The sequence below is a fragment of the Myotis davidii genome, unplaced genomic scaffold (genome assembly GCF_000327345.1).
Source record: "Myotis davidii unplaced genomic scaffold, ASM32734v1 scaffold1147, whole genome shotgun sequence".
Lineage (NCBI taxonomy): Eukaryota > Metazoa > Chordata > Mammalia > Chiroptera > Vespertilionidae > Myotis > Myotis davidii.
The window spans coordinates 40681-56071 of NW_006298441.1; the positions used below are offsets into that span (position 1 = coordinate 40681).

At 41.4% G+C, this 15391-nt stretch overlaps 1 protein-coding gene and 1 pseudogene across 1 annotated transcript in view; both read left to right on the forward strand.

Annotated features, from left to right (window-relative positions):
• The window catches only part of MTM1 (myotubularin 1), a 76156-nt gene that overhangs the window by 24675 nt on the left and 36090 nt on the right, over positions 1–15391 (forward strand). The window contains exon 5 of the mRNA XM_015570705.1: positions 13929–14395. Coding sequence (XP_015426191.1) covers positions 13929–14395 — 467 coding nt within the window. The remainder of the gene's footprint in view (positions 1–13928; positions 14396–15391) is intronic.
• On the forward strand, positions 13879–14836 carry LOC102757756 (annotated as a pseudogene).

The window sequence follows — 15391 nt, forward strand, 5'->3', positions numbered from 1 at the left end:
TAATTTCAGGATATGTATACCTTTCTATTCACTAAATTGAATAATCTAACTTTATTTTGCCACATGCCTGAAATAAAACTTCCCATGCATCTTGCCCTTAAAACAATCTTTGTATTATGCCTTGATCTTGCCGTTTCTTTTCTTTTTTTGTCATTCTTTGCTTGCATATTCTTACCTCTCTCCTCTTCTGCTTGGTGCATAACAAACTTGGAGGCAAACACCTTCTAAGGGGTAAACAAGGAAATAATTCTTAAAAAATGAAATACGCAGATACACACATACTTACACACATATATATGTCATCAATATGTTGTCAGCTACACTGAATGTAATGAAAGAGATCATTAAATAGAAGAGCTACTTTGTAATGTAGCTCTTCTTCCTATGGCTTATAGTTAATTAATTTATTTACAATAAGTGTCTCAGATTTTTTTCTAGTGAGAAAAAGGCTTCTCTCTTCCCAGATTTCATCAACAGTTGTTTCAGTCAAAGGAAATTCATGGTTGATAAAAAGGACAATTATACAAAGACTGTAGATATCTAGAAGGATATGAAGTACTCATCATGAGTCATGTTTTGATTATAGATTCAAATGTAATGCTTAAAACAAATGCAGTGATATCATAGGGTTGTATACATTTTCAACCTTTTCTCAGTTTTTATTTATATTTTTAAATATGTGATTTAAAAGATTTTTCAATATTAAGTATTTTTAACTATTAGAATAAAAAATATTATGGGACCACATCTTTGAATTTATTATGAAGGTGAGAATGTAAGTCCAATCCATGAAAATTCAGTTAGGGAAAGTGTTCTGGGTTTTACATATCTGGCCCTAAATTATAAGAAATTTAAAGAATGGCTCACATAGTTTGAAGAAATTGAGGCCCCAGCCCATCTATAAGATCTTGCTCTATTATTCACCCCCTTTTTCTGACATCTTCTGCTTCTTTTAGGGTTTACTCCCCTTCAGATGTCAAGTATTGGGCTAGCTTTTCCTAAACTACTGTCCCATCTGTCACTTCAGTTTAGTCTTCTGGAAAGAATAGTCTGTGTTTATTTCCAGTTCATTCATTCCTCCAACCCATTCCAGTATCCAGCTTTATTGGAGGTACCTTCTTGGAACTCATGGCCTTTTACTGGCCAAATCTAGTGCCACACTTCAGTCTTAATTCTGTTTTCTCTCCCGCAGGCATTCAACCATTTTGACCACCCTCTTGTAAGTCTTGGTTTCTGTATTCCTCTACCATCTTGACTACTCCTTCCCAGTACCCACTGCTTCTGCCTTTTCCTTAAAAGTAAAAATCTCATCAGTAATCCCCTGTCAGCCCTCTTCTCATGTTACTTTCTTTGCCTTAATGGTTTCATTTAGTGTCTCATAGCTTAAGCTGCCAATACTGTATGGGTGATTTCTAAATCTAGCCCTGACATTGGCCTTGAGTGAATCTAACAAGCCTAACTCTCAAGCATCTTCCTTTGGAAATCCATGAGGATCACAAGCTCATCACCTTCCTATGCTCTTTGCAGTTTGCCAGACCTGCTTTTGATCCTACATGTGCCTCAGTTTGGATGATTTTCAGTTGTTCAGGTTTGAGAACTTGAAGTCAACTTTTCTATTCTTCCCCTGTCTTGCCTCTCATACCCACATCAGTTCCAAATCCCTATAGGTTCTACTTATTAGTATCTCAAATTTTTTTTTTCCATTTCTACTTATGCTTGCTAATTTATGTCATGCTTCCCAATGGGCTTTCCTTCTTTTAGGTTCTACTTTCAATTTATCTTCTACAATGCTGCCAGTTTTTAAGAAATATATTTTTATTATTGATTTCAGAGAGGAAGGGAGAGGGTGAAAGAGATAGAAACATCAGTGATGATAGAGAATCATTAATTGGCTGCCCCACACTGGGGATCGAGCCTGCAACCTGGGCATGTGCCCTGACCGGGAATCGAACCATGGCCTCCTGGTTCATAGCCTGATGCTCAACCACTGAGCCACGCCAGCCAGGTAATGCTGCCAGTTTTGATCATGTCTATATGTGTCCAACTCTCCACAAAACAAACTCTCAGTGACTTCCCATGGCTTATACCTACACTCCAACCACATGGGACCATGCTATACTCTTCTGATATACATAGAACTTTCTGGACTTGGAGCCTTTGGTTTTCTATCCTCTTCTCCTGCAATCCTCTTGTCTCTTTAAAACCCACCATCCGTGATCTTGCTCAATCCCAGGTCTTCTTTCCAAGTCATGTGCATTCACCTGATGGAAGTTAATCTCACCTCTCACTTGTTAAACTCGGCAGGTCCTTCTATCAGAGTACGTAATCTCAGTTTGCCTTATATAATAATTATGTAGTAATTGCCCATCCTCCCTGCTATACTGTGAGCTTATCAAGGCAGGGATCAGCCTTTTTTATTTCTCTAATCTCAGCATGATGTCTTCTGCATGGGAGTTGTATAATGATTATTTTTTTATTAATCTTGGGTTTAATAGAAAATGAAGGGGAAATCCATTATAGAGAAACAAATGGGATGGATTTCTGGATGTTGCTGTTATTGGAGTGGTTCACTGAGAGTTTGATTTCTCAAGTCCTGATACTTTGCCTTTTTTAAAATTTGTTCTAGGAATCTACTTCTTCCTTTAGGAAGTTAATAAAGTGACAAACTGGAGAAAAATGTTAATTGAATTGCTCATTCAAAATTTTCGGAAATTAATTTCTCTGAGTTCTAACCACTAAAAGTCATTTTAAAAAAGTTAGACTAGACACCAAAATAATAAAAAGTACAGATAAAATCAGACTAGCTACTGACATGGCTTTTGGAATATCAGACCCTGCTATTCAAGTCAACATGTGTAACTGTTTCACAAATCAAGTTCATTTCAAAGTACTGTTTTCGGTAGTGTTGGGGAGCAATGATGGCAGGTGAGGATGAATGTACTATAGGATGAATGACACCTAGTACCATTCAGGGATGTGACAGAAGTAATATGACAAGCATGTATGGCCTCAATATAGGACAGTGTACATTTGGTGCTATAAGAGAAATGCAGAGGAAGTCCATTGAGAAGTCTCAGGATGAAGACAACACATCCAACCCAGATTGAAAAAGACTGCATGGAATTGATAGGCATTTGGGTTGGGCTTTGAAGGATGGTTATCACTTTCAGTGGGTGAGGATGGTGGGAGAAGTAGAATTTAAAGCACAGGTAATCCCCTGACTCTTGATGTAGCAGAGGAAAAGCTAGAAGTGTTGCAAAGTGTTTGAGGGTAGCCAGTAATGTTTGTCTGGAATGTGGGGAAGAGGGGGAGATCTGAAGTCATCCAGTGGAGATCCTTGGTAAGGTAAGGAATTCGTGCTTTGGGAAGTAGCAGAGACCACTGAAGGTTTTCAGATAAATATTAGAACTGAATACAACATCATGAAGAATAAATAGAAGAGAGCTCCCGAAGCCAGGAAGGGAAGTCAGAGGGCCAAGCAAGAGGTCCATAATCCTGAACCAGGACACTGGTGGTCTGAAGAACAGGTTTTGTGTGTGTGTGTGTGTGTGTGTGTGTGTGTGTGCGCGCGTGCATGTGTGTGTGTGTGTGCATCTGAACACTTTTATCTAGACCAGTGGTCGCCAATCGGTGGTCCACAGGCCACTGGTGGTACGTGAGGTCCAAAAGGTTTGTGACCGCTGACCTAGACCCTACCCTGCAGGTTCTTCTCTCATCTCTCTAACCATTCTCATTCACTTTGCTGGCTCCTTTCTGACCTTCACTTCCTACAAGCTGCAGAGAGTCAAAGATAGAAGTTTAAGATGATGATCATGGGTGTGAGATGCTATGGAGGGTCAAAGAGAGTAGAGGATCAGGAAGAGTCCTTCAGATTTGATGATTATAAGCTCTCTGAGGACTGGATTCCTTAACTGCTTGAGATTGAGACCTTTCTTCCTTTGTATCCCCAGTGCCTAGTACAGTGCCTAGCATACACGTGTTGAACTTTTTTGACTCCGGGAAAATGATCTGAGAGGAGGAGACAGAAGACAGTTTGTAGGGGTTTAAAGAGAGAGTATGGCCCAGCCGGTATGGCTCAGTGGTTGAGCATCAACTTGTGAACCAGGAGGTCACGTCATGGTTCAATTCCTGGTCAAGGCACATGCCCAGGTTGTGAGCTTGATCCCCAGTGTGGGGCATGCAGGAGGCAGCTGATAGATGATTCTCTCTCATCATTGATGTTTGTTTCTATCTCCCTCTCCCTCTGCCTTCCTCTGAAATAAATAAAAATAAATTTTTTAAAAATAAATAAATAAAAATAAAGAGAGAGTAGATGTTTTTCTAAAAGGTAATTGTAGCAGCCAGATTGAGGGAAGGTGTTTTCCTTAGAGTCTGAGAGAGGTGAATGGATATATTTGTGGATACATCTTTTTAAGGCAAGAGAGCTGTATCCTGGGGAATGCAGAGGGGGATGGGATTAAGCCCAGTTTGTAGGGCAGTTTTGGAAAGAAGGGACAATTGTTCCTCTGAGACAGAAGGGAAAGAAAAGTTTCCAAACTGCCACCGTGGGGAATGCGAGAGTTTGCCAAAAAGGGATTTCCTGGAAGCGTAATCTAAGCCCGATTGCATTGAACAATACAAAAGGCCCTGCTTGAAAAAATATCACTTGGTTGATATCATTGAAACTGTTCAATCAGCTGATTATCTCAGTGACTTTTATTGCATTTGAAGTCAGAAGTAAACTTGCTGTTGTATGTATGCAATAGTATCTGGAGGCCAAGAGAGGTGGATTCCAAATCCAGTCGTGGGGTGAGTAGTGTCTGAGTGGGCTTTTTTCTTTCAAACCACTCCTTTGGCTCTCTCTTGCCTCCTGCCCCATTAGTATTTTCACCACTCAGTGTATTCATGTTGGGATTTAAACTTTTAATTAAACTTGAGCAGCTTAGCCACACAGAATCGACCCCAAACCATTAACTTGATTATTTTTGTATTATGTCAATCCAGTAAGACATGAAAATGTTTAGATAACATTTTCTATTGCAGCTAAAGAATATATTTTCTTGTTTTATTTTGGCTTTGCTTTTTTTAAAAATATATTTTATTGATTTTTTACAGAGAGGAAGGGAGAGAGATAGTTAGAAACATCGATGAGAGAGAAACATCGATCAGCTGCCTCCTGCACATCTCCTACAGGGGATGTGCCCGCAACCCAGGTACATGCCCTTGACTGGAATCGTACCTGGGACCTTTCAGTCCGCAGGCCGACGCTCTATCCACTGAGCCAAACCGGTTTCCGGCTTGGCTTTGCTTTTTAAGATACATTGTAACTCTACCAGTTCTGGGTAAATTTGCATGATAAGAAATGTGGCAATGCTTCTGATACTATGGTAATTTCTTTTAATGGTAGGAGCAGAAATTGAGCATGTAGGAACAGAGCCTGATAGTGCTACAGAAAAATAAAAGTCTGATTGTTGGGGTGGTATGTTCAATGCCAGAGTTTCTCCATTATTGATTTACTAGAGGCCCGGTGCACAAAATTAGTGCGTGGGTGCGGTCCTTAGGCCTGGCCAGCGATCGAAGTGCAAGCATCCGGTGTGGAAGGGCAGATCCAAGCTGACCTCTGGGCCCTGGGCAGCACCTGGGGCCCCAGGCCCCCCCCCCATGCACCCTTCTCTGCCTGAGTCCCCATGCGTAGATGATGTGAGCACAGCCAGATGCTGCAGGCCGAGGCACAGTGTGGGCCTCTGGGCCGCCCAGAGGCGCTGCATGGAAGCCAGGCAGGCAGCATGCTCTCTCCTGGCTGGCCTCACAGACCGGCTCCTGCGTGAACCCATGGGGAGCCCGACTGGCCCCTGTGGTCCCGGCGCCTGTAGCCTGGCTCACCTAGAAGGGGCCAAATCCTTACAGGCACCTGGCATCTGAGCGTAGGGGTGGGGGTAGAGTTGGGAGGGGCTTCCCCAGCGTGTGAGCCCTGGTATCTCAGGGAAGGGTAGCAGGTGGAGTGAGAGCGAGCTTGGCAGATACCCCACATTCTCAGCACACCTCTGTCCCCGTTACCCCCACCCCCAGGTAGCTGGAGAGAGGTCGTAGCCCTCTGCCAGGGTGCCACTGGAGATTGGTTGCTGCCCCCTGGTGGTCAGTGCACATCATAACAAGTGGTTGAACTCCCAGTCTCCCGGTCGAACTCCTGGTCAAATGACTGCCCAAGGGGACTATTTGCATATTAGGCTTTTATTATATAGGATTGTTTGCTCATTATTTACTCAAAGGTAATATAAATATTGGATGAGTTTTTTTAAAAAAACTGCTAATACCAACTTATTATTGAATTATGAAGTTAATTTACTAGATTGAAACCAGCATTTTAAATGGAATAGAAGAGAAAATACTAAGAGCATAATACATAATATGGATAAATACGGTTTCTTGAAATGTTTCTGTCAGCTATCTGTGTATATATATATATGTCTGGGTCATGGTGTAAAGTGCTCTCTCTTAATCATATTCTAGAAATTTTGAAAAGCAGTTTTAGCTAATGGTTAAATATGTAGAATAAAATGTACTTTGAGCTAATTTAGGCATTAGTAAGTCACTTAAATCAATCTTTACAGCTGTAGGCATACACGGAATTTCTTGAATTTTGTCTAGGTACAGGGCTTGAATTTATGACTGAACTCATGGGACAGAGACTCACATAAAGGAAGTGTAGGGCTAGAAGAAATAGAACCTGATACCCGGCTGCCAAGCTCTCAGAAGCTACTGATGAGAGAAGCCCAATGAGGTGACCTGTCTGCAGAGCCCTTTTGGTGTGTGGTTCCAAACACATGCCATGGAGTCCAGCAGCCTGTGTCTGAATCTGGCTCAGTCACTTATCTACTTGGTGACATTGAAGGTCACATAATACTTATGTGCTTTAGTGTTCTCGTCTGTAATGGAGATAATAACAGTCTCAACCCCATAGGGTTTTTGTGAGGATTAAATGTAAAGTGCTTACAACAGTACCTGGCATGCAGTAAGTGTCTAGTATATGTCAGCTGTTCTGTTATTAGCTCACCATTTCCCCAGAGGGTACAAAGAATAAAAGATAATTACCCCAACACACTTTTAAAAAATTTTTTTGAAAGTGATTTTTAGAGAGAGAGAAACATCAATGTGAGAGTGAAACATTGATCAGCTGCCTCCTGCACGCCCCCAACCAGCGATCAAGCCTGCAACCTGGGCATGTGCCTTGACCAGCAACCTTTCAATGCATGGGATGATGCTCAACCAACTGAGCCACATCGGCCAGGGCCCCAAAACACTTTTTTCCAAGAATATTAGTAAAGTAATTATGATCATACGTGAGATACCTCAAGCCTTTTAAAAGAAAGATACTATATAGCTAAAGATAAGCATTTTTATTAATAAACCAGAGGCCCAGTGCACAAAATTTGTGCACTTGGGGGGTTCCTCAGCCCAGCCTGTGCCCTCTCACAGTCCGGGAGCCTTCAGGGATGTCCAACTGACGGCTTACACCCACTCCCCGTGGGACATCCTTAGCGCTGCTGCGGAGACAGGAGAGGCTCCTACCACTACTGCTGCGCTTGCCAGCCGTGAGCCTGGCTTCTGGCCAAGCAGTGCTCCCCCTGTGGGAGCGCACTGACCACCAGGGGGCAGCTCCTGCATTGAGCGTCTTCCTCCTGGTGGTCAGTGTGCATCATAGCAACCAGTCATTCTGCTGTTCAGTTGATTTGCATATTAGCCTTTTATTATATGGGATCATTGGCTGTACCTTGATAAAGGATTGGTTGAAAGTCTTAAATTTCAGAGTATTAAATCCAGAAAACATTTTAACTGCAAATGTGAAACATGGGCAGCAGTAATCCTATATAATAAAAGGCTAATATGCAAATTGACCGAATGGTGGAAAGACTGATTGCTATGATGCACACTGACCACCAGGGGGCAGACGCTCAGTGCAGAAGTTGCCCCCTAGTGGTCAGTGCGCTCCCACAAGGGGATCACCGCTCAGCCAGAAGCCCTGAGCCAGGCTCACGGCTGGTGAGCACAGCAGTGGTGGCAGGAGCCTCTCCGGCCTCCACGGTAGTGCTAAGGATGTCTGTCTGATAGCTCAGGCCCGCTCCCTGGGGAGTAGGCCTAAGCCAGAAGAGGGACATTCCCGAGGGTAGAAAAAATAAGCACATAAAGATGGCTTGAATTCTGCCCCTGACCTGACCTCAGATTCCTGGACTGTGAGAGGGTGCAGGCCGGGCTGAGGGACCCCCCAAGTGCACGAATTTCATGCACGAATTTCATGCACTGGGCTTCTAGTATGTTTTAAACAGAATCCTTCAGAAAGAGTTTTTCATTTTTTTAAATGTCCACTTTGATCCTACACAGGCCTACTGCTTTTAGGGTAACACGGCTCATTCATTGAGTTTGTGTTTCTGCACTTCCCACTTTTCTGTGCCATTTTAGATTAAGCTCTTAGCATCACACTATTTCCTACTTGTTGTTATTCTATGAGCAGTCATATACTAGATAGTTGCAAAGTTTTTTGGTGTGTGTGTGTGTGTGTGTGTGTGTGTGTGTGTGTTCTTCAGCAAGCAATCTATGTTTAAATTTGACCTTAGTGTGAGCAGTAGAATTGGCATATGGTACAGGAGAGAAGACTCTTCTCTGGCTCTAATTTCTAGAGAGAAGCAACTGGATTGCAAGGCTTATTCTGTGGAGACTAGCAGCCTTCATGACTGGTGGCATAGTGCTTTTTGAGTGTATGCAGAGGTTGATAGCAGATCTTCAAAACAGCAACATTTTGAGATTAAGGCCCGTCTGCATTTGCAGGTGGTAATTACTGCTGCCTTTGGTTTTCACAGTCTTTGCTGTTTATTTCTTTTGGCCTAGCGTTGGTGAACCACATCAAACCCTGTCATATGGCTTACGTACTGTACCATTTCTATCTTGTGTCTTCTCATGATATACTCCACTTGTGCTTGCTTGTAAAAATAATCACATAAAAATTTCTAAAGTGTGTTATGGGGAGTGCATCTTTTTTGATCATTTGAATGAGAGATAAGTGATCTCACAAATAGAGAATAAAGAACACAGGGTACTTTTCCCTGTGACCTCACTTTTTAGTTCAGAAATGGAAAAATTTTTATAAATTGCTTTGAGATTTCAAATCAGACTGAAATGTAGTGATTTCTTACTTTCTAGGCCAATTACAGAATTAATAGATAAAAATAAATAGTTTAATTTTCAGGTGGGAATTGAAAAAGTAACATTGCATACACACACAGAAAGAGCTGATTTTTAGCCTAGATGTAGCCTTGGGAGTGATGTTTGTCTTAGTTCTCTATTTTCTTTATAGCCAGGACATTTTTTTTCTTTAATAAACAGTAATCTTGGCTAATTGAGGGTCTAATCATACTACAAAATCTCTTCCCTTCCTGCCTCCTCCAAGACTTGGCCCTCTTCTTTTCATCTCTCTTTCCTCACAGCCTTTGGACACGCTCGGTTTTTCTCCCCACTCCCCCACCTCCTGGAACAGTGGTCCCAGCTGCGCCGCCCCCTACATTGCCATCCAAGTTCAGAAGCAGGACATTTACTGCTTGCCTACAAGTCCTCAGCAGCCACTCACTTTGGAACGCATTGTCTCACTTTTCGCCCTCCCACTCTTTTGAAAGGTAAAAGCCAATGTGCTTCTCTTGCTCTCTGCATTCCTGTTTGTAGTAAGTGCTTGGCTTCTGAGTATTTATTCCTCCCTAGCCAGCTCATTAGTGCATTTTTTAAAAAAGGTTTCTGTTTTATCCAGCATTTTTAGATGTTTTCACCAGAAGTCTCAGGGTATCTAGACCATCACGCTTCTAGACACCACTCCCTGTGGCTTCTGAGTCTCCTGGCCCGCCTACATCTCTAGCTTCTTTTCTTCCTTCCTTTCTTTCTTTCTTTCTTTCTTCCTTAATCTTCACCTGAGAATATATATTTTATTGATTTTTTTTAAGAGAGAGGGAGAGAGAGAAACATTGATATAGAGAGAAACATAGATTGCTTGCCTCCCATACATGCCTCAATCTAGGATCAAACCCACAGCCCAGATATGAGGCGTGACAGGAATGAGACCACCTCTTTTTGGTGTATATTCTATAAATGAGTGAGATCATGTGATGTTTATCTTTCTCTGACTGGCTTATTTTGCTTAGCATAATGCTCTCCAGTTCCACCCATGCTGTTGCCAATGGTAAGAATTCCTTCTTTTTTTCCGCAGTGTAGTATTCCATTGTGTAGATGTACCACAGTTTTTTAAATTCCTTTGCTTCCTTCTGCTGTCCGTGGGTTCTCCATAAAAGTCCATTCTTCCCTCCCTTCTTGTCCTATATACCCCTTTGGCAATCTTTCTCATTTTCCTGTCTTTCAGCTTTGCCTTTCTGAGCATGACTTTCCAATTCATAACTTTACATTTCCCTTTAACTGCTATATAACTTCAGGTAAATGTTTGATTAAATTAGCCTCTCATCTTTCCCCCAAACCTACTCCCCTGGTCCTAGTTTCTCGGATGCTATCTCCTCCTTTCCCCATTTCCTCTTGCTCCTCATCCTCCAAAATCAGGGTCTTTGGAAGATTTCCCTTTTCCTTAACAATATCTGGGGAATTCTTCCTCCCCAGACTTAGTTCAGATTTTCCTCTTTCATCTCCTAAGCTTTTGGAATAGTGCTTTAATTCATTTTCCGATCTCAGTTCTATCTCTTCTCTAATCCACCCCACACATGCCTTCTGTCACACTAATCTCTCCAGGATGCAGCTCTAATGGTCTCATTCCCTTGCCCCTGAAACATCAGTGGTTTCTGCCTCACTGTCAATGTAAATGCAAACCTCTGTCTCCTTCACAGTGTGGCCCCACCTCTGAACAGTCTCCATTTTTTCTACCCCTCCTATACTCTGGTGAAGCGAATGAAGTGTTTGCTGATGGCCACATATAGTGTCTGAGTCTGGCTCCCATTTATGCCTTTTTTTCATCATTATTATCATGTCCAAAGTCACCTTATCCTTCCAGGGTAGCACAAATGCCATAAATATCACTCCAGGCACATCTGTGTAAGAAGTAAACTTGGCCTTCTCTAGAGCCTATAGGGCTTTATCTATACTGCTCATGGCATTTACCACTTTCCTCCTTACATGATCAATAGTTGTTCCATCCTCGTCGCACTCCTTTGAAGAATTTCTTGCTCCTTAAAGACAGTGGCTGTGTCTCACTCATCATTTTCTACAGTGATACCTTATTTATAGTAAGTCCTTAGTGTTTATTGAATGAATATACTAATGTCAATAGAGTGAATGAATGGGAACCAGCAGCAACCAATGTATCAATAAGAATATTCTGCTGTCTATAAAGGGCATTTATTCAATAATCATTTACTTTAAATTTTTTAAAATAGCTAATGTATGCCTATGATGGAAAATTCAGGAAGTATAAATAGGTATTGTTATGGACTGAATGTTTTGTTCACTCCCCCAAAATCATATGTTGGTCCCCTAGTCCCCAGGTTCAGTGATTCCTAGGAGAACTCATAGGACTCAACATGTAGTCATACTCACAAGTTTGATGTATAGTAGCAAGGGAAAAGTCACAAGGGGTGAAGTCTGAGGGGAACCAGGCCTGAGCTTCCAGAGTCCTCTTACAGTGGAATCTTGCAGGATACACTTAATTACCTGAGCAATGAGTTGTGACAACACTCAGTACCTAGGGTTTTCATTGGGGGCTGTTCACGTAGGCACCGTCTGCCTAGGGCATACCAAAAATTCAGACTCTCAGAAAGAAAGCAGGGGTTCAGCATAAAATACAGTTCAGGTACCATAAACCACTCTTAGCAGTTAAGGAATGGTGAGAACTCTCCCAAAACCCAGGTTTGCAGATGCCAGCCAAGGGTCAACCAGCAAGCAGGATTTAAGGAGAGCAATCTCAGACCTGCTAGGTTAACTCTTGCCTGAACACTTTCTTTTATAGCTCCTGAGTTTTACATCCAAGTAAGGAAGGTCTTCCTCGCTCAGAGTTATCAAAGAATTCCTCTAATACTTTCATTTCTTATTTAAAATATAAATGTTTGATCAACTTGGAATTTATTTGGGGTTACTGCGTAAAGTATGGATCCAACTCTTTTGTACCCTGTCGTTGTCATATCATTTATTGACTAATTCACTGATTTAAAATACCGCCTTTGTCACATAATAAATTCCTCTGCATATTTAGGTAGGCCTGGGGAGCTGATACTCCATGTCCCCAAGGAACACAGTTTTCCTAGGTGACATGGGCAGACAGATGTGTACAACATAGATTCATACACACAGGGTGTCAGGGGAACAAAAAGTACGGTTGGTGTTGAGGAAGGCTTCCTGAAGGAGGCAAATTCTGAAAGATGAGTAGGAGGATAAGCCAGGAAAAAAAATGGACATAGCAAACTGCAGAAAGAGTATTTGTAAATGCAAAGAGGCCAGACACAGGCTGGACCTGCATATAGGTTGGTGTCTGGGGTTGGTGTGTATGTAGGTGTAGCAAAAAGAGATGGTGCTGGAATGGAAGGCTGGGTCAAAACTTGCAGAACCTAAAATGCCACACCAAGAAATTTTGATTTTTATCTGAAGGTGTAGGGAGCCATTACCATGTTTTAAGCAGAAAAGTGACATGATTTGATTTCTATTTCAAAAACATTACATGTGCTGCAGCATGCAGAGTGGATAGAAAGGGGCAGGAGAATATTTTTGAAGATGGTTGTTAGTCACCTAAGTGTGTGATGATTAGGACTTGAAATGGGGCAATGGAAAGGGACATAAGAGAATAGAGTTGAGAAAGATCTAGAAGATACTATCAGTAGAATTTGTTGATTGAAGTCATTTGAAAGCACTGAAGGGAATGGGATGATAGGGAAGATTCCAACCTTGATAACCAGGTTGATGGTGGGGCCAGTGGTTGAGAGGCGGAATATGGAAGGAGAGTACCAAAAGAGGAAGAGGTGGCAAGTTCCATTTTGGATATGCTCTCACATATCCATCTAGGAGACAACTAATTATAGATATGGATATGTAGGAGGCAGGTATCTACAAAGATGTGGAGCTCTGGCTTGGGGAGAGCCCCATTTGGCAGGCCTGGATGAGATCATTGGCATTTTCATAAATGTGGCCAGAATTACCTGGAGAGAAAATTAGAGTGAAAAGAGAGAGGTACATTGGCAAACCCTGAGAAATGTCAGCCTTAAATGATTATGATTGTGATAGGTGGTAAGGAATGCTATTTTTCCAAAATGGTTTCAAATGACATTTCAAATGTACTTTTGTGGCCCTTTCCTGAATAAATGAATATCTATATATATGTATGAAGGTAGTAGTGACCCAGGAATATTAAACCATTTTCCCCAGGGAAAGTGGTAGAAATAGGAAGAGGATAATTATTTATGCAAACAAAGTATAAATGGTAATTTATGTGCTAGTTGAGTTTGACCTATGAGACTTTTGTTCATTTTGGGGGTATAATTACTTTCTATGCACTTATATGAATTAACTTATTGAGTCAAATCATGTGAAATAGGCTGAAATCACTAGCATGAAGATGTTACTTGGAAATACAATCTTTATTAAGTTTTAGTACCTCCTATGATTCTTCCTTAAAATTTTTGGTATTTCCCTTCAACTTTAATGAAAGCTTTTTTTCCTTATATAAAGAGAGTCTTATTTTTCAAGTATAATGTAAAAGATGAAAATGAGGTAATTTTTACCTTGCTATACCCTTACATGGTAGATTGAAGCTTTCTATGAAGACAGATGTCTTCAATTTCAGAAATCAAATTAGAAAAAAATTCTCATTTAAATTCCTGTTCAAAGATTCCAAAATTCAATCAGGAGAGAAGTAGTTAGTGAGTGGTCCCCTGAATTTTTAAGGCCAGATATTCAGAGTTGCTGTTTATTTGCTGCATAAAAAGGGTCTGCTCTGGAGCTCTGCGGCTCGGACTCTGTCAGCATGGCGGTCTTCGCAGGCCCAGTCCAGCTGCTCCTGTCCCTGAACCTGCAAGAGGACACCAAGTTTCACAAAGAGATGGCTCAGGCCCGCCGGAGTGCAACTAAGAAACAGAAGCAACTTACTCCTGGAGTAATTTATGTGGGCCACCTATCTCCAGCACTTTACGAAACCCGGATCCAAGCATATTTCTCCCAGTTTAGCACTGTTAAGAAATTCAGGCTGTCCAGAAGTAAAAGGACTGGAAATAGCAGAGGCTATGCCTTCATGGAATTTGAATCTGAAGATGTTGCCAAGATAGTTGCTGAAACAATGAACAATTACGTTTTTGGTGAAAGACTCTTGAAGTGTCATTTTATGCCACCTGAGAAAGTACACGAAGAACTTTTTAGAGAGTGGCATCTTCTGTTTAAGAATCCGTCTTATCCAGCAGTGAGACGGTATAATCAGAACCGGACACTTCTTGAAAAGCTGCGGATGGAGGAGCGATTTAAAAACGAAAGAAAAATTACTCAGGAAGAGACTAGCTAAGAAGGGAATTATGCTTTTCCTTCATTGATTTTACATAAAAAGGAGAAAAGCAATACTTCAAACACCGACCTTCAGAAATCCACAAATAGACAGGCTTTACCTAAGAAGAAGAAGGCTTCAGCTACCCCTAAAACTCCTGAGGAGACTGTGGATAGCCAAGGCCCCACACCAGTTTGTACTCCAACATTTTTGGATAAACGAAAATCTGAAGTGGCTGAAATGAATGATGAAGATAATGAAATAATTTTCAAACAGCCCTTATCGGGCATAAAATAAAAAACACAAGAGACTGAAACACCTACACGGTCAAGGAAAAAAAGATGAAGAAAAAGCAATCAGTGATTCTGCATGTATTATGAATAATACTTCTGGAAAATGTGATTTTATTATGAGGGCTGTGGATCAGAAGAAATTCTGTTGGTTCAAGTCAATAATAAGAGGAATTGGTGCATACATCCTTTCTGATTGGTATTTCTAGTTTCTTGGGATATATTCCTAGAAGTGGGATCACTGGGTCATATGGGAGTTCCATTTTTAGTTTTTTGAGGAAACTCCATACTGTTCTCCACAGTGGCTGCACCAGTCTGCATTCCCACCAGCAGTACAATTTACCATAGCTAAGATTTGGAAACAGCCTAAGTGCTCATCAGCAGATGAGTGGATTAAAAAACGATGGTACATCTACATAATAGAATAGTACACTGCTGTAAAAAAAAGAAAAAGAATTCTTACCATTTGCAACAGCATGGATTCATATGGGATCCATTTTTAGTTTTTTGAGGAAACTCCATACTGTTCTCCACAGTGGCTGCACCAGTCTGCATTCCCACCAGCAGTACAATTTACCATAGCTAAGATTTGGAAACAGCCTAAGTGCTCATCAGCAGATGAGAGGGT